Here is a 25445-nt window from a genome sequence, read left to right as displayed (position 1 = left end):
GTGTCGATCGTAATCATTAACAAACTGAATTAAAATTAAAATAGATCAATTTATAATATAAAAATGTAAATAGTTTTGATATGAACTGTTATATAATAAATATCATGAATATTGTTACTTAACGTTAAAGTATTTGGGTCTTGCTTCGTAATAACGCTAAATTGTGTTATTTTTCACAGTTAAATTATGGGTACAGAGGGATATTAAAACTTCGCTTTTATGAGAATTAACAAATTTGCTTTATCGCTCACTTGACGTATACAAATAAGTAACATAATCTATATAATACATGGAAAGAAAAGGTTACAATTTTTCCTCACGATTCAAATGATAATTATATAATGCTCGTCGTTGATCGCATATTTGCATTATCGTGTCGTACACCGTACACAGTTATACAAGAGATGAAAATCGAATTTATAAAAGCAAACGACTTTTGGCCAGCCTTCGATCCTCTCGACGAATAAAAGAAAAAAAAATACAGCAGTACAGTGTAAAAATCCTAGCACGAGTGTGTGTATAATATAATGAGAAGTGACGGGAGGGGAAAAAAGAGAAGGAGAAGGCTTCTCAATACTCGTCGGCACCCTCGCCCTCGGCGTCGATGGAGTCGAGACCGACCTCCTCGTAGTCCTTCTCGAGAGCCGCGAGATCCTCGCGGGCCTCGGAAAACTCGCCCTCCTCCATGCCCTCGCCGACGTACCAGTGGACGAAGGCGCGCTTCGCGTACATGAGATCGAACTTGTGATCGAGCCTGGCCCAGGCCTCGGCGATGGCCGTCGTGTTGGACAGCATGCAGACGGCTCGCTGCACCTTGGCCAGATCGCCGCCCGGCACCACAGTGGGCGGCTGATAATTGATGCCAACCTTGAAACCGGTCGGGCACCAGTCGACGAACTGGATGGTGCGCTTGGTCTTGATCGTGGCGATGGCGGCGTTGACGTCCTTGGGCACGACGTCGCCACGATACAACATGCAGCAGGCCATGTACTTGCCGTGGCGCGGATCGCACTTGACCATCTGATTGGCCGGCTCGAAGCAGGCGTTCGTGATCTCGGCCACGGACAGCTGCTCGTGGTAGGCCTTCTCGGCGGAGATGACCGGGGCGTAGGTGACCAGCGGGAAGTGGATCCTCGGGTAGGGCACCAAGTTGGTCTGGAACTCGGTGAGATCGACGTTGAGGGCGCCGTCGAAACGCAGCGAGGCCGTGATCGACGAGACGATCTGTCCGATCAGCCTAGTGGCATACAAAAAAAGTTCGAGTTAGCACAATTACATTTTTGTATAATATAGAAAATAGTCGTGTATCTCAAGTACCTATTCAAATTGGTGTAAGTAGGTCGCTCGATATCGAGATTCCTTCGGCAGATGTCGTAGATGGCCTCGTTGTCGACCATGAACGCGCAGTCCGAGTGCTCCAGGGTCGTGTGAGTCGTCAGGATGGAGTTGTAGGGCTCGACCACGGCGGTCGACACCTGGGGCGCCGGATAGATGGCGAACTCGAGCTTGGACTTTTTGCCGTAGTCGACGGACAGGCGCTCCATGAGGAGGGAGGTGAAGCCCGAGCCGGTGCCGCCGCCGAACGAGTGAAAGATGAGGAAGCCCTGGAGACCGGTGCACTGATCGGCGAGCTTGCGAATGCGGTCGAGCACCAGGTCGACGATCTCCTTGCCGATGGTGTAGTGGCCGCGGGCGTAATTGTTCGCCGCGTCCTCCTTGCCGGTGATGAGCTGCTCCGGGTGGAAGAGCTGGCGATAGGTGCCGGTGCGCACCTCGTCTGTTGCGATAAATGATATAAAGATCGGCGATTATAATGTATACCGATTTTTTTAGAAACTGCAATGTAAGTGCGAATACGTACCAACGACGGTGGGCTCGAGATCGACAAAGACGGCGCGGGGCACATGCTTGCCGGCTCCGGTCTCGCTGAAGAAGGTGTTGAAGCTGTCGTCGCCACCGCCGATCATCTTGTCGGACGGCATCTGGCCGTCGGGCTGGATGCCATGCTCGAGGCAGTAGAGCTCCCAGCAGGCGTTACCGATCTGGACTCCGGCTTGGCCCACGTGTACCGATATGCACTCGCGCTGCAGAAAAACGAGGCGAATGGAAAGAAGGAAAAAAAAAACAAAATTATGTGGCAATTCTCAAGAGTGAAATCATTGACACGAATATGTATACGTGTATGAGAAATTTGAGGGTACGCCAAATGATGTGCGATATGTATATAATGTGCACTCCAAGCTCTAAATACAATTATACAAAACGAATGATGAAGTGTATACCTATAGGTGCACACGAACATGACGATGCGTCACGATTTATCGCTGATACTTGGTTTAAGCAATCGATGAACCAAATGTCTTGGAATAGCTAGGCGATCGTTATTCAAGAGCGAAGATGAATGAAAATTCGGAGGCGCGATGCCATGAAGAATGGAGGTATAATGAATTATATGCAAAATGTCACGAACGAATTTCTTCGTGCGTAGGTATATCAAACTCACGTGTATGCTAAAATTAAACATCGAGTTGCCTCGTCTGTTCATTTTCTTATATATCTATTTTATCGACGCTCGTCGAGCACCGAAATCAATAACTATAATATAATACGATTATAATTATAATACTGTGTAACGGTTGCACTGCCACTGCGTTTATTATGCACGTTACTACTTATTAATCGCTGCGTAGCGAGCGCGTGCCTATTTGCTAGTAGTAGTAGTAGCGCGGAGCAACGCGGACGGACGATCAAAGCTCGCGAAGAAATCTTTTTCGCGTCGTGTAATAAAGCGAAAACGCGACATCTGCACGCAAGTGCATACACAAAAATCTATCGTGTATGCGTGCACACGCTTATGCACGGACACATTCGTTGCTTAAGCTTTGTGCACTAGTGTGTGTGTGTGCGCCGCGAAGAATCTATTTTGAAACTTCTCTCGCTCTTAAAACTTAGAGGCACTGAGCGAGCACAATGTGTATAACTATATAAGTCTGTGCATACGTATATGAGACGTATATAGGTGCAGCTTCGTCGAGTTATATAGATACACACACGCGAGCTTGCCACGGAGGCATACGTATATATACTGCGATATATAATACACGTTTTTGTAAACGAGATTCTGTGCAGCCGTGAGCACGCGGATCGACGCGGGATATTTTGCGCAGTGAATGCGATACATCTACCGTTCGAAACTCGACGTACGATACACGAACTAGTACTAGGCGATGTACATGAAATAATGCGGCATTTTGAAAACTGCTCGATGTGTTGATTCGCGCGCTCGCACGCGAGAAGCGCAAAATAGAAATGGATAAAAAAGAATGAGAAAGTTTAGGAAGTCGATAGAGACAACGAAACTTATGTGAAGGTGTACAGAGCGCCGAGCTTCCATCGCATAGTTTTTTTTTCATTGACACGCGATGATGATCGTTATCGTACGTGTACTACTTGTCAATGTGTATATCGTATATAAACGTCAATTTGTATATACACGGGTAAATATATCGTGAGCCTCGCGCAGACGAGTGGGTCGAATATATACGAATATTGTAATATTATATTATTGCCTTGTTTGGTCGTTGTTGCGCGTTAAATGCAATAAACATACACAGGGAGAGAGCTGCATTACGTACACACGTGCGGAGGCGGCAGTTGATATCATTATGGAGTGCCACCGCTGCAGCTATTATGTATATAGAAGCTGAATGCGTAGGCGTTTGTTAAATGCGATTTACGATATGCAGTGACTTTATATTATATATGAGCAATGTGCGTCTATGTAGGTGCTATAGATAATCAACGCCCATTAAACTAGTTTATTTTATTTTCATTTTTTTTTATACTTTTTCCTGTATGATTATAATGAGAAATTATACAGTTACAAATTTATCGTCATAAATAGGAGCAAGCTTTTCAACAATTATACTACATTGGTTTTCGCGAAATTGTGTGCGCGATGTTTCTCAATATACAAATAGAAGAAAGTAATTCAATCGTGTGGCACTTACCATTATGACAGAGTAATTCGTTTACTTTCTTGTTTTCACGAGCAAAAGCTGGAGGAAAAATAATAATTTTCCAGACAAGAAGAGATGTATATTTGTAAAATCCAATGGACTGAAGCCGGCAATGAAACTTGTTTGCGATTGGATTTGTACAGTATACACCGTGTACGAGATCCCGACCTTTTCTAAGCCGCATCCGGCCGGTCGCCCGGTCTTTTATAGTCTCTCTCTCTCTCCTCCAAACGAATTCCCTCCACTCTCGGCCCCATCTCGGCCGTCGTTCTTATGTGCCGCGCTTGTTTTTCATTGCCCGGTGCACATGCGAGGCGCGGCGCGCCCATTACCACCCATGTGTGTATGAATATTTTTGCAGTCAAGTAGGGTATATTTATAAATTATTATATCAGAAGGAGCAAAAAAAATCGTAGACGTTTTATTGCGACTGCATATAGTCAAAGCCGTGAAGCGGATCTCGCGTGTGTACAGGTATTAACGAGTGAAAATCATAAATCGAGAAGAGGGAGAGAGAGAGATGGAAACGAGTAGCCAAGCATGACTTTTTATATTAATTAGCCGCGATACGCTTAGCGTCGCGTTATAGTGCACCATTATTAATTGTATACGGCAGATGCTACGTGGGCGATCGTATGGATCGAGCTGGATCTGTTGTTTTTTTGCTATTCAGCTTCTGTACAAGCTACGTTGTGCAAGTCGAGTTTACCATATAGATTCGACGAGGTCGTTGACATCTCTGCTCGTACTTTAAACATATATATGTTTAAAATATATGAAAAGCTATCGATGCTGCAACGAATACTTCACAATAGATCGAAAGCTCGGACTCTCGTTATTTGGATTTATGTATAGACGCGATCGAGGAGCGCAGACGAAGAAGGAAAAGAATAAAAAAACAATTTCGACGTAGCTATATAAGTATACGTGAGTATACGTAAAAGTACACGAGTACGCGTTCTCCAGTCGAGTTCAAGAATAGAGACTCGACTCTCGAGTTCCTACGTGCGTACCTCGAATTTGAGTTCTCGACGCGTCTCTGTCTCTCTCTCTCTTCGTATACCTCTTTTTTCACCCTCTCTATATATAGATTAAACCGCAGTTTTATCGCTATTTTCGGGTGAATACCTCTCCTTAATTGTACTCGACTCATACGCTCGGACAGATTTCACGCTCTGTAATGGTACTTAGCTTAAGAGTAATTTATGTATTTTTCCTCCTTATAATTTTCGCGACAGTGATATGCGCGTGAACCTACGTGCGAGAACGGAACACTCGGAAGAAATTCGAAGTCTGCTTAAGATTGAGCTTGCAAATCTTGTTTACGCTTTTGCGTTGCGATATAATGTCAGCACTCATCAATACATGTTAATGTGTATTGAAAGATACATTTTTCAAAAAGTGATGTGCTGATTATAGATTTTCGTAGAAGTTTCCCTTCGAGTAGCTGTTCTTACACCGCTGCTTGATAATCTTGAAAATGAGTAACGTATTGTAAGAGTACTATATTGTAAATATATTGTAAAAAGATATATCGTAATCGAAGGTGTCATGTTTGATTATGAACTTTTTGATTCCAACAACAGATGGCGTGCTGAGAACTCGCAAGTGGCAATGAACTTTTTGTAGCATATAAGTATGCTCTACATGCAAAGAATTACATTATTGCACACCTCGAAAGAACTGTATTGCAGTACTACCCTCTTTATTTCTCGGCTGACACGTTCCCTGAGGATTTCCAGTTTTCTCCTCCCTTTTATAGGCACGTTATCTACTATTTTGATCGTGTTTTGTTTGATAGAATGTGATAATTTATTCGGTATTCTTCACAAATGTCTTTTTAAAGTTGAATTTCCACAAAAAAGTAAACTTCGAAAATTCATCGATTATTTTATACATGATGTCTGTCAGTATGCAATCCGCTGCACATCTCGCGTTTCTAAGCTAGGGTACTATGATTCAGGATTAATTTTTATTTTAAGAATCATTATAGTAAACGTTGAAAACATCTTAGATAACCATTTTACATCATTAGGACGAATAATACAAAAATTGTCATGTAATAACTGACAAGTTTATTTTGAAAAATTTGAATCACGCGCGTTCGGTTCTGCTGACGGTCATGACAGATGCGCGCGCAAGTACCTATTTTATCCCTTATCCGAATCCATCGTGTCGTCAGCAGTCAGTCGTTAGTCGTCCGACCGCACTAGCATACGACGTGAATCGAGTATCGTCGCCTCCTACTGTATTTATCAACAGAAAGTTCAGGAAATTTGAAGCTCGTCTCACAACGCTTTTGTACACTTACAGAGCAAGTCATCGAGCAAAAAACCTTTGCTTTTTAATAAACAAACAGACAAAGGGCTTGATCAAGATGCCTAAGGTACGAAGAAGCCGTAAACCACAGCCTGATGGATGGGAACTTATTGAACCCACACTCGAAGAGCTTGAACAGAAAATGCGTGAAGGTTAGTTTCTTGAACCAATAAAATTCCATATTTTTAAGTTTTTATTTACAATGTGAGATATATTTTTGAATAATATTATTGTTTTCTCGTAAATAACCACCAGCAGATAGTTAACCTTTCTCTGAGATGTAAAATGAAAACATTCATTATTTGACTTGGTTCAGGACTTAAAGGGAGCTTTTAGTGAAAAAAAGTATTTTGAAGAAATAGCATAACTCATCATGATTACATAATATTCTTTTCTAATATTTTATTTGACATTACTCCATACAAATAGTTAGATACAATGTTATAATACAATAGAATTGTATTTACAAGTTGTAAAAGTAATCTTTAAACTTAAAGTTGCCTCTATTGTAAATAGTATATCAAACAAAATAACACCTCATAGAACTAAATTTACTCATCTGAAATCTCAGTATCTTACAACAATTAGCATAATTGAATTTAATGTTAAGGTCTATAGTGAGATAATAATGCCTTAAACTATTTTGACATATTTAACTAATAAAGTACTTTTAAATAAATTACTTGAAAAAAAACTATTATATCTATTTATTGAAAAAAAATTTTTAACTTTGAAGCCTTGTGCTGTGTTTATAAAAGTCAAAAAATGTAAAACCTTTTGGAGCCCTTAAAAATACGGACTTAATGTTTGACAAACCATGTAATTCTGAAAAAATCTATATTTTAGACTTCTATGATTTTAAATTTTTAATCATCATTTGAATTGTTATAGCTGAAACCGAATCACATGAAGGAAAACGGAAGCAAGAGTCACTGTGGCCAATATTCAAGATTCACCATCAGAAATCTCGATACATTTACGACTTATACTATAGACGCAAAGCTATCAGCAAAGAGCTTTATGAGTTCTGTTGCAATGAGAAGATTGCAGACAGAAATCTCATAGCTAAGTGGAAAAAGACAGGCTATGAAAATCTGTGTTGTTTGAGGTGTATCCAGACTAGAGACACAAATTTTGGGACCAACTGCATTTGTCGTGTGCCAAAGGCAAAATTGGAAGAAGGACGCATTGTTGAATGCATCCATTGTGGATGTCGTGGATGTTCTGGATAAATTATGATGTTTCATATTGAACTATGAATAGTGATAAACATATCTGTAAATATTTTTCTACATTATTAATTGATTTGCTTAGAATTATGATTATATAACAAAGTATTTTTGTTTTTAATTCTCGAAATATTTCATTTCATTTTACAATGTCAACACTTGTAATGTAATTTGAACATTCCCTGTAAAAAGAATTTTTCTCAAATTACTTGAATTACTTATGTACTGAAAATAATTCATCCAAATATGTTCAATTTTATGAAAAAAAAAAATTAAATTTTTAAATATAGTTAGTTATTCAATTATATTTTACACTTTTAAGCTTGATTCAACAATAAATGATGCAATTCACAAGAAAGCATGAAATTGAATTTTTAAATATAGTCAGTAACTTATATTTTGCACTTTCTACTTTATTTGTCAATAAATTATGAATTTTACAAGAAAATTTAGAAACTTTAATAAACATACCCATCCAAAGAAATAATATCCAAAATTTTCAAAAAAAAGGAAAAGACTGGAGAAATCTTCAGTTTATCAGACGATTATTTGAGAGTAATGTTAAAAATAGCGAGGTGCATCATTGTTTGAAAGGCGCAGTCTTCAAAAACGCTGCTTAGTCTCGTTAACTTGTGGCGGCCTTTAGTATTCGTTCCATATATCCGTGTAGCATATACAGCGTAGCTATCCCGTTAACTAGTCGAGGCTTTGTTAAAACTTCCAAGTCCAACCGTAGCATATCTCTCGCGATACTATAACCTCACAGTCGATATTTTCATTCGCTGCTGCCAAGTTGCGATTATTATTCGTGCAACAGTTAATCGAAGAGCATCTTCGATTTTTCACGTTAAGAGAAACTCTTGCCTTTGTCGGTGTAAATTCGATCCTTTTAATTTTTTATTTTAAGCACTAATCATGCCGAGAGGTAAGTTATAACTTTGGTACACAAAGAGTATTTGCGTCGTAAGATGTTTTCTCGAATTCAACTGTGCAGACATTGTTGACAAGACTTTTCGTGTATGAAAATCTTCCGGGATATCATCCAAATTTCGCAATATTAAAACTTCAAGTATTAAATATAATATTTTTCATGTTCAAACAATTACACAATTTAATTGTGTAGGTGGTTGAATTTTTTTTTTTTTACTTACAGCTGTTATTTGAGCAAAAAATTTTATCACTCACTCACCATTTATTATTATATGAATGATATGATTTGTTAACATTTTTTGGTCTAATCAAGTGATTCTTTGTTGTGGCATTTTGAAATCATATAATCATTTTTTTTTTAATAGGTAAATATGTCAATCACAAAGGACGCAATCGTCACTTCACCAGCCCTGAAGAATTAGAAGAACAAAGACGTCAAGAAGAAGAAAAGAGAAAGTGGAGAAAGAATAAAGATGAATCTTCTAGCGAAGAAGAAGAAGAAGATGCCAAAGCTTCGGGAAGTAAAAAAAGAGACTCAGATTCTGATGATAGCGAAAACAGTGATAGTGATTCTGATTCAGATGAGGTAAGCTATTCTTAAATGTTCCTTGAATGATGTAGCATAACATTTTTTTAATTATAATTTATTCCAGGGCAAAGCCAAGGGTGTTGAAAATTTAATAGAAGTAGAAAATCCAAACAGGGTACAAAAAAAGGTTAAAAAATTGTCAACTTTGAATGCTGAGCTTGCTAATGCCAAGCCTGAGCTGTCCAGAAGAGAACGAGAACAAATAGAAAAACAACGAGCTCAGGTACATTACCAGAAACTTCATGCTGCTGGTAAAACAGATGAAGCTCGTGCAGATTTGGCTCGTTTAGCTATTATTAAGCAGCAACGCGAAGAAGCAGCTAAAAAACGAGAATTAGAGAAAAAAGCTAGAGACTTAGCTGCACAAAAACAAAAAGATATGACAAGCAAAGCTCTGGGTAAAAGGTCTTAAAAAGATCCTTATGTTCCTGTGTTATAGGTGTATCCTAACGATAGGAACACCATTTAAATTGATGCACCATAAAAAACTTTTATGATGTTAACTAATTTAGATTACGTAGTCTACATTCAGGTGACATCAAAAAATGTAATCTATGGTATGTCCAAATGAAGAAATTTCTCTGAAATAACGCATGGTCAATTTATTTTTTGTTTAAATTTGGAACAATTATTTATAAATTATTAAGAAGTAAAACTTCGACTGTGCTGAAATTTTTTTGAAATTCATCATTCCATCAAAATTGTATTTTGCACAAAAATTAAATGTACTACGTATAAAAAACTTTTTTGTAAGATTAATCATTTTCTCCGCACGCGATTAAAAACGATGAAATAAAAAAGAACAAGCTTTCAACACTGTGTATATAAAAACTAGCTCATAATGTGGCGATGACACAAAAGCTTTAATTGAAGATATAATCCGTTGACCATTGATCAATCATATGAATTGTTAAGAATAGCTCTTCAAGTAAAATATTATATTTTAATGCGTGATAGGAATTCCTTTTTATTACGTGATTTCTTATAAAATAAAAAAAAGTATGTTAAAATAAAAACATAGTACAAAATCAAATTTCTTACGCTTTTTTTCTTGATTCTACCTTGTTTCAAATGTTTATAAAGGCAATGTTTACTGGACTAACACAATGAAAATCACACAAATTCATTATCACTGATTGATAAAAGAAATTGTCATTAACTAGCATCGAACGATGTTCAATTTCATTTTGCGGCTTTCCGCGCGGCGATGCTGCCCCCGCGGCTGCTAGCGCCGCTGCTGTCTCTCCTCGAAATTCCGCGCAGCGCAGAAGACCAAAATTTGATCTCGCATTGCGCGTATGATACGAGAAATCAACGCTGACGCAGTGGTGCACAGCTATCTGTCATTATAAAAATAAAAAACATTGAGCACTTCTGCGCGGTGACTGCCATCGTGTGCGCCCGATGTAATGCATCGCAGCAGCAGCAGTAGCAGTGCAGTGCAGCGACTGGCCTACTGGACTGCAGTCGCATTGCGAAGCTAACGCGCTCGAGTGCAGGTCGCGGGTTGCGTGTGTATATATTTGCTCGGCCCAGCATAACACCATTGGATATAGGTAATAACAAGAGATAACTGCACTCGCGCAGATGCACAGGTTTTTTTAACCCATACGTAGCATGTTGTACAATATTAACAGAATTCTAAAAAGTTTCGTCGATAATTAGGCGATCGCTTGTAAGTGTGCGTACATGCGTGTAAGATATAAGTGTCTCTTATGTTGATCTGTGAGCGAGACAGTGGCAGCCTAACTTACGCAAAAAAACATCAAAAATATGAGCCAGTGAAAACGTGTGGGTACTTGAAAAAAAAGAACCTTTGATAGAAAAAATATTTTACGGTTTTTTTCATCGTAAAAGCCTTATGAATGTGAAATTGAGTATGAATTACTTTCTTCGCTTCTTCACGGTTTTCACTCTCACGTGAATCTTGCAGTATACAACGATAGTATTGGGGCTTTTTTTGTCAGTTACGGTCGATAGAAGTTTTTTCATTATTGCAGTTTGCTCTGTATACAGCTGAGGCCAAACTTGATTGTCCGGAAATTGGCGTGAGAGAGTGAAGCGTTTAATTTCGAAATTCAAATTATTGAGTGCAAAAAGCACTTGCTCATGTTTGGATGGCTCACACAAATTGTCTGCTTTAGTGAAAGAAAAAAACTTGGCAGGCTCTTTTTACAATACTTGTGTCTTTTTATTACTTTTTAGCTTGTATATGAAGATTTACTTAAATGCTTTCATGATAATACTGGTGCTCAACTGGTCTATATCAACATAACATAACAAAATGAATGCAATTATGTTTCTGACAGTTTGACATAATAATTAAGGAAAGCTTATGTCTTCTGTCAATTATCAACTTCAAAGTGTTTAGTCATGATATTTAAAACATCAAACTAGTTTTAATTATCTTTTATTTAAAAAGCGTATCGAGGTTGAAATTATTTGAAATTCTTGCAATGTAAAAGTAGAAATTTATATCTTATAGTTAAGAGCCAGACATACATTTTTTTCAAGGTAAAGATAATTTTTATCAAGTCCATTCGAATACATACATGAAATTGGCAAAGAAATCTGCATGCCACATTTTAGTTATATTTTTATATAATGACTACTTGTACTGGCAGCAAAAATATATTGCCTTTTCTTTCCAAAAATTGTAAAATAGTAATCTCTTGGTAAAAAGTATGGTAAAATGATTTAAGGCATTGAAATAATCTCCAGACATAATTTTTTATGATTATTATCGTTGCTTCTAAAAATGAAATTGATTGATAAGTACAAGATTCATAACATTGCAGTGACTTAAACAAGTTGAAATATATACAAATATTCAATTGCAGAAATAAAAAGTTCTCTTTTTCATTATATCAAATTTTAACTGTCAAGCATTTATATTGGATCTACTATCAAATCCACTTTTTACTCGAATATCATAGTATCTGTCTCTCATAAAATATCTATCGCAAAAATAAAATCACTGACGTATTCGAGTGTGCGGTGCGTGTCGCGAGCGTATATTCATGTGCAGCGCGTGACAAAGCGCATTATTTACGCGTTTCGCGAAAGAAAGAAAGAAAAAAAGAAGAAAAGTAAATAAACACCTGCCATAAATTTTCATGGCATTTTTCACTCAGTTTTCTCTTTCGTTTCTATTTTATTTTTTATTATTTCGTCCCACAGGTCAACAAGCTGTGTGCTGCCGCTTGCACCGACGCTGCAGCGAACAGCTTTATATGAATTGCGAGGCCTTTCATAAGCTGGCGCACTACATCAATTGAAAAGTCGATAAAAGTCGTGCGTCGTCGAGCGAAAAAAAAGAAAAAGAAAAAAAGAAGAAAAAGGAAACAAAATGTTGCTGGACGACTTGATATACGTGGGTCTGCTGCTGCTGTGCATCGGTTTTGGCAAGTACTATCGGCAAATCGACTCGGTGCAGCTGCGCCAATGGGTCAGCACCGGCCTCGGCCTGGCGCTGGTGCTCTGCGTTTCCGGCAAGCACGCCATCCATCCGATATTCTCCACGGTGGTCAATGCTATAATCGTCACGAGGTTGTCGCCAAAGTAAGCTTTATATATATACCTCGATTATTTGGAATTGGCATAGGTCGTACAAATATCGTTAACTCGTTTTTTTTTCACACGCAGAATCAGCCACTTGGTGAGCTTCTTCTTCGCGTTTTTCTACCTGCTGGTGATACTGCGCCTGTCGCACCTGTTCGGCTGGTCGACGCCGTCGGGCCACACGAATCTCATACAGATGATGCTGACGCTCAAGCTGGCCGGCGTGGCCTTCGAGATGAACGCCGCGGCGACCCACCCGCTGGGTCAGGACGATCCCCAGGGCGCCGCCAGTGCGGCCCTCGCCAGGGTCGGATTCATGGATGTGTTTCACTACTGCTTCACTTACATCGGAGTTCTCACCGGTAAATATATTTCATAGGATGCGCCTCGCTTCCGCTTGAAAAATTCACAGATTTTTTTTCTCTTTTCTTTTTTTGCTCCAACCAAAAGAGTAACGCGAGGTCACACTCGCGTGAATAAGTAATTCGCGTGCACGCGCGTATTTACACGGAGAGAGTTCGTATATGCATATAAGCCCCGGATGATCTCCCGCAAATCCTCCCCATTCATGCATAAAAATCTCCTCTCTCTGCCGCTGCTCGGCGTTTCTCGAGGTTTGAGTCGGTGCGCTTAAAAGCAGCGATTAAGTTTTTTTCTCCGTTTTTTCTTTTTCCATCTTTTATCTCGCTCTCGTTTTGCAGGTCCGTACTACAGATACAGAACGTACTGGGACTCGCTGCACAGGCCGTTCGCGATGAAGGCCGATCACTGGGCTCACACTTATCCGAAACTCATACTAAGTGCCTGCTTCACCGCCATATTCCTGACGACCAATTACGTATTTCCCGCGAGGGTATGTCGTCGCACTTTCGTACTCCGCTTACTCTACACGGATACACAATTATTGAGTATACTGATACATTTTTAATTTCACGAGCAGTACGCGCTGTCGGATGAATTTGCCGAGCGCTCGTTCCTCTACCGAACCTGGTACATCTATCCGACCTTCGTGACCTTCCGCATGCGCATGTATGTCGGCATGATGCTGTCCGAGTGCGTCTGCCAGATGGCCGGGCTCGGCGCCTACCCGACCAAGTGCGAGACCACCTCGGGCCTCGGGCCCAAGGATTACAAGGCCGCCACCGCTCTGTAAGTCGCACGAACGAAAAAAGAACAAAAAAACACGAACTATTTTAATCTTATATTTGCCGCAACTTCCCGTCTGGTGCGCAGATCCAACGACGAGCGCTCGATCGTCCCCGAGGAGCTGGACTTCGAGACGGTGCACAACATGAACGTGTGGGGCGTCGAGAAGACCATACTGGTGCGCGACGCCATGAAGAAGTGGAACACCTGCGTGCAGTACTGGATGGCCATCTACGTGTACAAGCGCTTCCCGCATCGGGGCCTGCGCACGGTGGCCACCCTGGCCCTGTCGTCGCTCTGGCACGGCTACGCGGCCGGCTACTATCTCACCATCTGCCAGATCAATTTCTATCTGCCCATGGAGGACACCTACGTCAAGTTTTACAAGCACTATCCGGACGGCAGTTTGGTGAGTACTGACTATAAATCTCTCTCTCTCTCTCTCTCTCTCTGCCAAATGCCAATTGAGAGGAAAGATAAAATAAAAAAAAAGGAGTACAAAATAAAGTTGCGCGCTTATGTACACGCGAAAGCCCGAAAGCAGGTCAATAATCCCCGTGTATATCGATTTCGTGTGCGGGCAGTTGTACAGCGTATATCCTCTACATTGTATATATACACGCCTCGAAACGCGCGGACGTGTGCTTTTTTCTTATTGAAAAGATGAAACGATTACTCGATAGGTTTTCGTACTTGAAAAGGTAACAGCCAATTGGCATCTTGAACACATACACCCATCCACGCGCGCGGTCAACGATATGCAATATTGATGAATCGCGTACAAAGAAAAAAAAATAAAAAGAACGGACGAAAATCGAAGCGTACACGACTCAAGGGTCAAGACGTGTGTATCCACGAAAGAGGCTTATTCAAGGCTCGCGTCGTCGTCTACTTGTGGCTACCACCGACACGATGCATATATAATACATTATGCAACGAACGACATCGATTACCTCCTTTATCGAGCTCACGTGCGCGCACGTCCTTTATGCATGTATGTGCATATGCAAGCGTACAGAGGAGAAAAGAAAGATTAACGGCGGCGGCCGTCGGCACGTGCAATCCTCGCACACGGGCGCCGATCGATTCGACTCTATCTTCTACACTATAATATATACTCCACTTTTTCAAGTATTCAAACTATTTTATCCCTTATGCTCTCGACACTTTCACAATTTCAGCCTAAGAAATTTCTGCACGCCTTCATGTGGTTCTGCCGCGTCTCCTGCATGTCGTATCTCGGGCTGTCCTTCCAATTGCTCGAGTTCCACGAGAGCTGGACGTTCTACAAGCGGGTCTACTTCATCGGCCATGTGTCGATAGCCGTTGTAACAGTGATAGGATTTCTGATCCGACCTTATATTCTCGGCAGCGAGAGGAAGAAGAGAGAAGACAAAAAGAAGGAATAAATCTTCTGTGGATTCAACGACGAGTCGTTCATATCGATTACGCACTTTTTGCGTATATATCAGCGGTATAACGAAAATTGTCCATTTCTCTTTTGTTTTCATTTTTTGTTATTTTGTTTTATGGCGTAACGAGGAAAATTGTAGAAAAAAGTGTGTGAGAGATCTGCATTTATAAAAAGTTTTTTTTCTTTTCATGTCAATGCAACTGCGCGAGCGTAGTTGACTTCTTCTTTTTTGTAAATATTATGAAAGAAAAGTGGAAAATGTAAAAAAAAAGAGCATGACGATCAGAGCTCTGCACCCGCGCAGTTGAACTGAAATTTATTTGTTACATTCGTGACTAATCGAAAGGGATTCCAAGCTTATATAACTTCATTATTTAATGATCTTTATGTGTGTGTTCTTTTTTATAAATACATTTGTTACTTGCGTGCGACTCCGAAACTATCCGAGTTCAAACTTGTTATTTCTTTCAGAGTATTTATTTTTTTTTGTCGAAACTTCGTATGCACATTAAGTTTTTATATTTCATGTAAATAGTTAAAGTGAGTAGTTTTTCTCTCATTTCTTTGTCATTTTTTTTATTGACTTATACTTTAATTTAATTTTGAACTCGGACGGTTATTTTTATTAATGGAAATTTGAATTGTGTTATTCACATGGTGATTTCAATCGTGCACGAACGATTGCTTTTGTTCTTCCAATATATAATCGATACTTACGTTACCTTTTTGTTTGCCTCTCTCATCAAATTGTAATAAAACAAAAAAAAAATGAAGAAGTAAACATTCTACCAGCACGCTCCTCGTAGAGACAAATTGAACGTCAAAAACTGGTTGTGTCTTCGAACATTTTTCATCTCTATGCACAATGTTAAACATTTGAATAAGCAATAGTCCACAAGTTGGTTGTATATTTTAGATTTAGCTCGTTTAACGAGTAGTGCATAGATATATGAAACCTTCCGCTTCCATGAGAGGATAATAAATCTTCCATGTTTATTAGGCATTCAATTTTTAATAAAAATATTATATGAAAGATGAAAATTCATCGATCTGAAATCTTGTTAAAAAAAAATGAAAATAAATACCGAGCCTTATATACAATGTAGATTAATAGAGAAACTAATGTGATTGATTATAAGAAAATACTATTTCAATTAAACATAAATTCTTCACAGCCTGCGTGGCACAAATGTATAGGTACAAATTGCTTTAAAACAATCATCATATAACTAAAAATAAATTATTTATTTGCATTATAGACTGGGAGACGGTAACAAAAATTTGTAATTTTCAATCATTGCCATTGAGAGTTCTCAATCGTCAAAATTATTTCAGTAGATCATGAACTATTGTCTCCATCTTCCGGTTTATTACGTTTTATTACAAGTAAACAAGCGACAATTAATATTAAGAACGTCGTGCGTTCGCAATAACTGTTTTTTCATAAAAAGCAATATAATGAAATTATAAAAATTTATTCCATGAGTACAAATTGTCACTTTTACATCTGACGTATCGGAGATGAGAAGAATGCAAAAAAACAATTCGTTCGAAATTTAAAATGACGATCATTTATCTCTTTGCATCAAAGAAAACGATAACAAGCAGCCATTGAAATAACACATGCTGCTTACGACACCATCTTACAAAGTTGTTACCATGTATAAAAAATGTTTAACTTATACCGTGCCATCTTATAAGTATAATGATATAATTCAAAATTTCAAAATAAAAACTCAGATTTTTATCTTCCACGAATTCACACTCTTTATTTTTTGATATATAGAATAGATTTATCTTCCATATTGTAGTGATGTATGAAAAAAATACATTTTTAGAGTTAATAAAAGAAAAAGAAAAGAAGAAAAATAATATCACCGATGGAGTCGGGCCCAAAAGCATAGAAAGTCAAGAGATGATTCTTCGTATCCTCTCATTCTGGTGTTCTGCATCGAACATTCCGTCTTCACATGTATATCGTTGCGGCGATAACCACTACGTACGTTAATGTACGCATAGTTATGTAATACTTACTCGGAGTTTTTTCGTGCAGGAACAAAAAATAATAAACATCTCGTGCCTATACTCGATGATATCTGTAAAGTATCTGTTACGGCAAATTTGATGACCTACAGACTACATTATGCTCAACTATTTTTTACTCGACGCATCAGATTATGTATTTAAAACATAAAGGTAAACTACATATGAAATTCGTAAACAAAAATAGATGCTTTGTAATCGCAAAAAATGAGGCGCGCGGTTAGCAAGTTCAAACGTTTGTTGGCATATTTATTTTTTCTTTTTGTTCGTTTATTTTTGCTCGCATTATCAGGCTCACAGAATATAAACACATTGTCGATTAGAAGCCTATTTGCCGCATTTGTTATGTCCACTTTTAAAAGTAAACCGTTTGTAAGATTTTCGTAACAAAGACTAACAATGATGTACTTGATTAGACATTTTGTTTGTGAAATTCAACGTGTATTGATGAGTAAAAAAATTAATAAACTGAACATTTATCAAATGCCAATTCATTTTGAGTTACTAGTAAAATAGTTCCTTCCATGCCAATTTTGTTAATAAATATAAAAAAAAACTACTGGAATCATAAAAATTTATGTACAAGCATGCAAACTTATAAAAAGTACCATTACATATCATTAGTATTAATGCTCTAGAATAACATCTGGTCAAAGGCTATGCATAGTTGAAGTGGTTGTTCAAAGGAAATTCGTTCACGAAAATTCCCCCAAACAGCCAGGCTGATGCATATTACTCAAATATGAATAATTTAGAAGATCTATATAACGCCCCTGCCAGTTAATAATAATATTACATAGAACGTAAAAATAGCAAACTACATAATTCATAAAATTACGAGGAAAATCGATTAATACGGTAATAAACAAAAATGCCATTTTGATTCTAGTTGTCTACTTGAATGTATGCCAAGCCATATATGTTTAATTGTTAATTCATGAGTAAATAATCGATTGTTGTATAGTTTTCAGCTAGACTAAAACAAAGAGCTCTTAGCACAGACAGATTTGTCAAGTGCAGTAATTGTATTGTGTTAGGACTGGATGAGTATTATGTACAGCCAGAGATAATTAACGTGTTTTACATGAAATGAATTATAAAGACGAGAAACAAACTCACATGTGTCAAAGCAGACTCGTACAACAGCGGCCATCGATCGATAAGCGCCTGTTTCTCTATCACCGCACCGCTAATAATCGTACATAATCAAACTATGGCATATGAATAAATGACCAAATTGATTAATACGTGCCCAGAGCTGTTCATTCTGTTCTCGTGCAATCCGCAGCTACGCTCGTTCGGTACTGCGTTTTTTTCTATCTTTCTAAGCTCAGCGATCTTATGCGCCACTCGGGAAACAGCAACTGGCCTTTTTTTTTCTCTGGCGCATCCCTATCTCGCATCTCCTACGTTTACGAAAATGTCTAAGTGCTCAGCATATCAGTCTCGCGTTCAGATAAGCTCTCGTACACCCCATGGGTCAGCAAACGCAGAAATGCTCAGAACTAGGCGGCAACAACAGTGTGATGGCGGTGGGCGCATTGAGTACATTTTTCTAATTTTTTTTCTCTCTCTCTCGAAGCGGCTTGCTCTCTCGTTCTCGTGAGAAAAGAATCGTGTCTGTTTAGTTTCGTTTTTTTTTGTTTGCTGAATAATCAGCTCACTTTTCTGCAGGCTGAAATCAGCAGCAGCCGTAGCACACAGCAATATCTGCAGATCAGACAGGCATAATAAAATGTGTAATAAAAGAGATATCTCATTATTGAGACAAAATTTAAAATAAAATCAAAAAGGGAGAGAGAGAGCAAGATGTGAAGACAGCACACACAAGCTCGAAGGGCGGGGAAGATATAAAAAAAAATTTGATTTTCACTGTGCAAGCACTCTCGACCGGCAATCAACAGCAACAAAGCCACACCATAATTCAACAGCTCCGTGTGAGAGAGACTGCAAGCTCGGATCTCGCCAACACCAACCGCGTGCGCCAAACGCCGCCGCATTCGGGGTATCTCGCTCTTTTTCGCCTATTATCTCGTCACTCTCCGCATCTCTCGCAACGCCATCATCTTTCGCAGCGACCGCGAACAACACCGCCTGTGGCACCACAGAAACAATACAAGACTAATATTAGGATGGATTTATTTAACAATGTTACAATTTTTTTTAAGAGATGGTTATTGAGGAAAATGGTTTCTTTCGAACCAATGACAGGCCAAGGATGTTGGTAGAGAGTGAGAGAGAGAGGAACGTAAGGAAGATGAAAATACACTCTGGACAATGTTGCATCACAGACAATTTTATAATTGTCTATACTCAGAAGTATCAAAGCAATGCCTAGAGTGATCAACAGTAAGAGGATCATGAAAATGATTGGTTATATAAATGATTTTGATTATGGCATGCCTTAAAAATGATTGTTATACCTTATTATTTTTATGTTCCGAAAGAGATACAAGTTAATTTTTCTTCATTAAAAATTCTTTAAAAATCATGTAATATTCAATAGTAAATCTCTTTTAGAACATAATAAAAAAAATAATTAAACTGAAATGATAAATTGAATTATATGCAGTTAATTTTATGTGTTAATGAACTATTTTGAAGAAAAATTAAGACCTTCATATGTATTCGTTTTTTATACCTCATTGTACTTTATTACCAGTTAATGACAAACTTACATGAAGTCTGTTGATTTTAGGTACAAAGACCATAATTAAATATATGCGTTAGATATCGTAAAAATGTATCGGCATACTTAAGTTTAGGAACACTAATTTCGATAAATAATTGTCAGTAATGAAGAGTTAAGTGTTTCAGTGTAAAATATTTTTGATAATAAAGTATTTTATAAAAATTATTTGATATAATACATTTATTAAATCACTAATTTTTTGCATAATTATATGAAAGTTACTTTCATAATATGTTAATAATAGATCCTATTTTTTAATGTTTCTTTTGTCAATGTAAATAAATGATCACAAGATAGTTCTTATTTATAATGTTCTACAAATCGGTTAATATTTAGAAAATTTATAGGAATCAAAATGTAGCTTGAGCAATCAAGTATAAAAATATTTATCAATCAATTGTCATAAAAACCGTGTTTACGTTCATAAATACGTAATTCGTCTAGAGAATCGAAATTCTTTGACAAGCGATATTGGATTTAGTGATTTGTAGACACTGAAGTTTGTGATTAAATGTTTCAAAAATGCGCGAGCTATAATTTATACTCAATCACGATTTACGGTGCATTACTATGTGACAATACAGTTTTTTAAAGTCAAGTAGTTCAAATGATAACCTTTTAGCATAAAATCGTAAAATAAACAGTGAAATTAAGATTGAAACAATACATCAAATGACAGGATAGAAAAAGAATACCTTTCATAACACTCAAGTCTGTATTCTGGTACGTGACAATGGTAAGCCTGTCAACTCAGCATTGTCATGAAGATGATTGAGATGAACATTTAATCTCTGTAACAGATGTATTTCGGAATTTTTACTTTTCAGTACTATTTAAAGTTTGCATATAGATGGCGACTTTAACAAATGCTTGAAAAACTCACCTAGACTTGGATCTTGTATCTTTACCATGATCTGCAGATTTGCTGCGAGTGCGAGATCTACCGCGAGAACTCTTACTGTCGGAACGTGATCTTGATCTAGAATAGCTGCGCTTGCGATCGCGATCGCGGCTGCGGGATCGTGAACGACTGCGAGAACGGGATCGGGACCTGGAGCGCCTACGATCACGGCTGCGGCTGTTATATAAAATTTTAAGAATTAAAAACTGTACATTGTATACATAATTATAATATTTTTAGATAAAATTGTTTACCTTCGGTAGCGTCTCCCTCCGCGGCTACGGTGAGGAGATGTGGGCCTTCCGTATCGAGCCATTTGAACTCTCAATTCCCTACCATCAAGAACTCTTCCGTCCATAGCATCTAGCGCATCTTCAGCATCGCGTTTGTCATAAAATCTGTATAAATGAATAAAAATATATTCAGAATATATTCAGGAAGAAAAGCTTTTATAATTCTTACAAATATCAAAAAAGTGTAAAATGATTTCTGCAACTGATAAATCCCAAGCATTGTATTCATTTGTGTTAATCATACAGACGACTAACATATAATTCAACAGTGACGAGTGCCTACTACACTCTACTTTTGATATTGATTATTGATTAACAATTCACTGAGTAAATAATTTAATGACTTGCTCGAATAGAAAAGAACATGTTTTGAAAACTCACCTGACAAATGCAAAGCCTCTGCTTTCCCGGGTAAATCTGTCCCGGGGTATGTAAATATCACCAACTTCACCACATCTCTCAAAAACTCGTCTAAGGTCTTCGGGGGTCGTGCGGTAGGTCAAATTGTCGACTTTGAGCGAGACCATCCCGTCAATGCGGGGCGGGGGCCTTCCGTAACTCATATTTGTCTAAATGTATCCCTGCAAGAGAAAAAACGAAAGTCAAGTTAGAATCGTTGGAATCATCATGTGCTCATCAAGCAGATTCAAAGACGCGTCGGTCACGAGTTCCGTAATCTGTTCGCCGCTTCGAACCGTCGCAGCACACTCGAGTATTCTAACCCTATTTTTCACTTGTAATTATGTATCGATTAAACTTTTAAATGGTCGAAACGAGATGCGCTCGACCCGGAAGAAACAATTGCAACTATGAGCAACGAAATCGAAGCTTCCAGAATAAACATTAGTTGCACTCCGAAAGGAAAACGTATACGGACAAATACGACACTTCCGCGAAGAAGACGACAGTCCAGATGTTGCAATAAGTTATGATCTAAAATGCACCAACACTACACGTATGCGCCGAGCGTCAGGGCAATTACAGCAAGACAACACTTTGAAAATTTCAACACATTCGTTTGCAGACACGATCAATTTCTCTGAATACTCACTCTATGTGGTTGTCGGAAATGTATTCTGTCGAGTCTACTAAAAAACTTTCGAAGGATGCGATAGACTCCGATCAAGTGATGACGAGGCTATGCGAGGCGTTGTCGAGAGATAGCCGACTCACACACACAGACACACGCGACAACGGCAGTCACGCACACACAGGCAGAACACCAGTCGCTGGCAACGACAGTCGAGTGTAAAATGGAGCTGCTTACTTCCGGTTGGTGATTCGGTGCGCAGCTTTTGGCGCGCAGCTTAGCCGGGAAATTAAAATTTAGAAATAATGTAAGACAATGTGATTTCAATGAGAAAAATGTACTTCTAGTTCGTTGATATATGGAACATTTCTCATACAAAAAGCGCTCTTTTAGTTAATAGAATGGAATTCCTTTTTTTTTCGGGACACTGCTTCATCTTTATGGAATGATTCAAATTCTGTCATACTTGCTCTTACATATGTATTTTTGAAAAAATAATTAAAACGATTTTTGATTATTTTATGAGTAACATGTCAAGTATGCTTATGATACATGTAGGAAATTTAATACGAGTCTCGAAATTGTCCAACCTGGTGCTCCACGCAAGCTATCCAAGATTATATTCTCACGGAAAAACCGCGGCTTCCTCTAGGGTGATATTTTCGCGTAAAAACTGTGACTTTGTAGAGAAGGCCAATCGTCAAGTCTCGAATTGGACCTGGAAAAAACAGGCCGCGGTGCTCGAAAACAATCGACCGCACGCTCTTTCCCTCTTCACCGCTCGAGAAAATCGAAAAAGTCCCTTTATTTGAAAGTCATTTCTTATGTAAAATCGCGAGATCTTTCGATCTAACTAGTCAGAAAATCGATCGGAGTTGAACTCTGGAAGTAACAACGTGTTTTATCTTCAAGTCCATTTTTTGAGGTTATGGAGGCGTATTTTTGCATTTTCGACCTCATCTGTAGAAAGCTGAGTTAAAAAACTATCGAAAACCTATGTTGGTTTATTTTTCTGAATTTTATTTAACCCTTTGAGTGTGAGTTGAAAACTGAGCAATCCGGCCGTTTTCCTTGCCCGCTCGTGGCGCTGGGGCATTATTGGCGTTTTTACCCATATGCGCTTGAGACATCTTTGCTAAATAACGTCGAGAGGATTTTTTAAACGGTTAGAGCACTCGATGCTTTTCAGAAGTTGGTACACTACCGACTGCCAATTCTTTGCTGCGATATGGTCATCGAGAATGTGAAAAACGAGGATTTATTAAGAATATATGAAAAGGTGAAATAGTTGCCAAAGGTATTTTTCTTTTCATCTTTTGCTCTCTAAGTTATAATTTGTATTAATTTTTCTAAATTTTCCATCTTTTTTTCAGGCAACGAAGTTGAGAAATTATAAATTAATAACTTTCATTTTAATTTTGAAATATATTTTTTAGTGTGCAAAATTTACATTATGTAACAATGTACAATTTCAAATTATAAAATAAAATAATAAAATGAGTTGTGTGTACTCAGTACACAGCAATCAAGTCATAGATGGAATTTGAGTTATTATTGAAAAAAACTTTTTCTAGCTCATTGGTGCGTTTGACAAATTTGCAAAAACCTCAGGTCCATCTTTTAGAAAAGATTATAAACAAAGAGTGTAAACACTAAACGAATAAACGCTTAAAATTTGACGATACGCGAATTTATAATTGATCGTACAGCATATTATTTTGAAGATTTGAAACGCATAAAGTTGATATGAGTACTTCACTTTTCTATAAAGGTAGAACCAATAAAAAAGCTTCAAGTAAAAGATATAAGAGGGTGCAAATTGAAAAAATGTTTGCGGGTAAGATCGTGCCATTTTACTTTGCATTATTTAAAGACCTGGTGATATAAAAAGTTGGCTGTCTCGATAACTTGAAATTAAAACTGTTATGAAAATTAAACTCTTAAATTATCTTAAATAAAAAATTGTAATTTACTTAATTGAAATAAAAAATTTTTGTTAATTTCAAATTAAAAATAGAATTAATCGTTAAAATTTTTTTCAATATGAAATTGAACGGTATTTAAATTACATAATTAACTTTTCGTAACTCGGTGTTTGTCTATATAATATTTAAACATTTTTTAAAAGATATTTGGTTTTGCCTTGGGCGAACAACCACGTGAAGACAGAAAATCTAATTCTGTCCTTTGTGACGTAGTACACTATTTTATCTAGATAGTAGTGTACAATGATCTGAAACCTGCTACAAATGATAATGAACTTTTTATAATCTGCAAAGTAAATATTATTTACTAAGTGGATTTTGAGATATGTTCATAAACAAATAAATTAATATGCTTACTGTGCTGCAGGTTTCAAAGTTTAATCCGGTTATAGACCCAGCTGTGAGTACCATAGGTTTCATTGTTCTTACTAAAATCATTACTAACATGAGTCGAGCCTTTGGTGGATACTCGTCCCAACTAAGACTATAACTACAGAAAGAAATTAATATTAACGTGATTTAATCTAAATTTATGGTGCATTGAGCTTACCTTTTCATAAACAAGCTATCATTAGAATTACTCAGCAATTGACTAGGCACACATACCATAACGAGTGCAACTATACTACCACTGTAGGCCACAGACAGTTTTAAAGCCATTCCTATGTCTGAATTCATCAAAACTACTACCTAATTTTTTTTAAAAGAGTAATAGTTATTTATGCAGTAGAATAGTAAAAAATATATTTTTTGTATGCACGGTATTACATGTCCGATCATCATATCACACGGAAAAACTATAAACTTTTTATTTGAGAAGTGATCATTTACCAATCGTAAAAGATCAATCACAGGTCCAAGTACCTCATATAGCATTACACCCAAAACATTTATTTGATTTAAAGTTTCAACCATCAGTCAACCTTTGAGGCTGTTATCGTTATGACTTTTACGCTAGAATCAGCTTTTAAATAATACTAGCGGCGTTCCTCGCTCGCTAACGCTCGCTCGGTCTCAGATTGTTTCAAAGAAATTGTAAGAAATATTGGAGGAGTAAGAATATTATAAGACATATTTATGAAATATTTAAATTTTGAACAAGTTTAGATGTTGAAACATAATAGAATATAATAGAATCATGTTTATCGATATATTATGTAATTGGTCATGATTCATTGAATACAAAATAACCCAAGAACTTGATAGATTTAACTTAACGAAACATCATCTCTCCTTCTCGTCTTAAATATAGTACAGTGACTTTCTAAAAGGGCATTAATTTGTACGTCGAAAT

General features: G+C 37.6%; 5 protein-coding genes across 7 annotated transcripts; 3 read left to right on the top strand and 2 right to left on the bottom strand.

Moving 5' to 3' along the window:
• Positions 1-215: 215 nt before the first annotated feature.
• Positions 216-4180, bottom strand: LOC106649656 (tubulin alpha-1 chain-like). Of its 2 annotated transcripts, none has more exons than XM_014367184.1 (4): positions 4011-4180; positions 1862-2084; positions 1318-1777; positions 216-1237 (listed from the first exon to the last, which is right to left on the bottom strand). In XM_014367184.1, exons 1-4 carry the CDS (start codon positions 4011-4013, stop codon positions 571-573), a joined length of 1353 nt encoding a protein of 450 aa, XP_014222670.1. In that variant the 5' UTR covers positions 4014-4180; the 3' UTR covers positions 216-570. The 2 variants fall into 2 exon arrangements, with proteins under 2 accessions (XP_014222670.1, XP_014222669.1); XM_014367183.2 differs by lacking the exon at positions 4011-4180 and adding an exon at positions 2504-2755.
• Positions 4181-6199: 2019 nt separating this feature from the next.
• Positions 6200-8015, top strand: LOC106649568 (protein BUD31 homolog). Its single transcript, XM_014367026.2, has 2 exons — positions 6200-6490; positions 7230-8015. The coding sequence occupies exons 1-2, from the start codon at positions 6397-6399 to the stop codon at positions 7568-7570; spliced, it is 435 nt and encodes a 144-aa protein (XP_014222512.1). The 5' UTR covers positions 6200-6396; the 3' UTR covers positions 7571-8015.
• A 280-nt stretch (positions 8016-8295) lies between these two features.
• LOC106649567 (28 kDa heat- and acid-stable phosphoprotein-like) lies at positions 8296-9761 on the top strand. Its single transcript, XM_014367025.2, has 3 exons — positions 8296-8492; positions 8863-9083; positions 9151-9761. Exons 1-3 carry the CDS (start codon positions 8483-8485, stop codon positions 9496-9498), a joined length of 579 nt encoding a protein of 192 aa, XP_014222511.1. The 5' UTR covers positions 8296-8482; the 3' UTR covers positions 9499-9761.
• Positions 9762-10396: 635 nt separating this feature from the next.
• On the top strand, positions 10397-15756 carry LOC106649677 (lysophospholipid acyltransferase 7). Its single transcript, XM_014367227.2, has 7 exons — positions 10397-10642; positions 12267-12647; positions 12732-13009; positions 13349-13500; positions 13588-13796; positions 13881-14202; positions 14975-15756. The coding sequence occupies exons 2-7, from the start codon at positions 12436-12438 to the stop codon at positions 15200-15202; spliced, it is 1401 nt and encodes a 466-aa protein (XP_014222713.1). The 5' UTR covers positions 10397-10642; positions 12267-12435; the 3' UTR covers positions 15203-15756.
• A 5-nt stretch (positions 15757-15761) lies between these two features.
• LOC106649678 (serine/arginine-rich splicing factor 2) lies at positions 15762-22352 on the bottom strand. Of its 2 annotated transcripts, XR_001339307.2 has the most exons (6): positions 22188-22352; positions 21518-21717; positions 21098-21241; positions 20826-21020; positions 20638-20733; positions 15762-19344 (listed from the first exon to the last, which is right to left on the bottom strand). XR_001339307.2 is itself a non-coding variant. In XM_014367228.2 (5 exons), the coding sequence occupies exons 2-5, from the start codon at positions 21697-21699 to the stop codon at positions 20727-20729; spliced, it is 528 nt and encodes a 175-aa protein (XP_014222714.1). In that variant the 5' UTR covers positions 21700-21717; positions 22188-22352; the 3' UTR covers positions 19876-20726. The 2 variants fall into 2 exon arrangements, 1 of the variants encoding a protein (XP_014222714.1); XM_014367228.2 differs by lacking the exon at positions 15762-19344 and having other exon boundaries at positions 19876-20733.
• Between the last annotated feature and the right edge of the window lie 3093 nt (positions 22353-25445).

Source organism: Trichogramma pretiosum, unplaced genomic scaffold (assembly GCF_000599845.2).
Source record: "Trichogramma pretiosum strain Unisexual culture from Peru unplaced genomic scaffold, Tpre_2.0 scaffold37, whole genome shotgun sequence".
NCBI classification, from domain to species: domain Eukaryota; kingdom Metazoa; phylum Arthropoda; class Insecta; order Hymenoptera; family Trichogrammatidae; genus Trichogramma; species Trichogramma pretiosum.
This window is presented reverse-complemented; position numbering and strand designations above follow the sequence as displayed.

Excerpts from the sequence above, each read along its gene's own strand:
- LOC106649656 (XM_014367183.2), bottom strand. The coding sequence starts at position 2,545 with ATGAACAGACGAGGCAACTCGATGTTTAATTTTAGCATACAC. Across the intron at positions 2,085-2,503 it reads TGTTTAATTTTAGCATACAC|CGCGAGTGCATATCGGTACA; the intron begins GTGAGTTTGATA and ends GTTTTTCTGCAG. Across the intron at positions 1,778-1,861 it reads TCTCGAGCCCACCGTCGTTG|ACGAGGTGCGCACCGGCACC; the intron begins GTACGTATTCGC and ends TTATCGCAACAG.
- LOC106649568 (XM_014367026.2), top strand. The coding sequence starts at position 6,397 with ATGCCTAAGGTACGAAGAAGCCGTAAACCACAGCCTGATGGATGGGAA. Across the intron at positions 6,491-7,229 it reads TGAACAGAAAATGCGTGAAG|CTGAAACCGAATCACATGAA; the intron begins GTTAGTTTCTTG and ends GAATTGTTATAG.
- LOC106649567 (XM_014367025.2), top strand. Across the intron at positions 9,084-9,150 it reads GTGATTCTGATTCAGATGAG|GGCAAAGCCAAGGGTGTTGA; the intron begins GTAAGCTATTCT and ends AATTTATTCCAG.
- LOC106649677 (XM_014367227.2), top strand. The coding sequence starts at position 12,436 with ATGTTGCTGGACGACTTGATATACGTGGGTCTGCTGCTGCTGTGCATC. Across the intron at positions 12,648-12,731 it reads GTCACGAGGTTGTCGCCAAA|AATCAGCCACTTGGTGAGCT; the intron begins GTAAGCTTTATA and ends TTTCACACGCAG. Across the intron at positions 13,797-13,880 it reads TACAAGGCCGCCACCGCTCT|ATCCAACGACGAGCGCTCGA; the intron begins GTAAGTCGCACG and ends TCTGGTGCGCAG.
- LOC106649678 (XM_014367228.2), bottom strand. The coding sequence starts at position 21,699 with ATGAGTTACGGAAGGCCCCCGCCCCGCATTGACGGGATGGTCTCGCTC. Across the intron at positions 21,242-21,517 it reads AGAGGCTTTGCATTTGTCAG|ATTTTATGACAAACGCGATG; the intron begins GTGAGTTTTCAA and ends TCATTTATACAG. Across the intron at positions 21,021-21,097 it reads GGAGGGAGACGCTACCGAAG|CCGCAGCCGTGATCGTAGGC; the intron begins GTAAACAATTTT and ends TTTATATAACAG.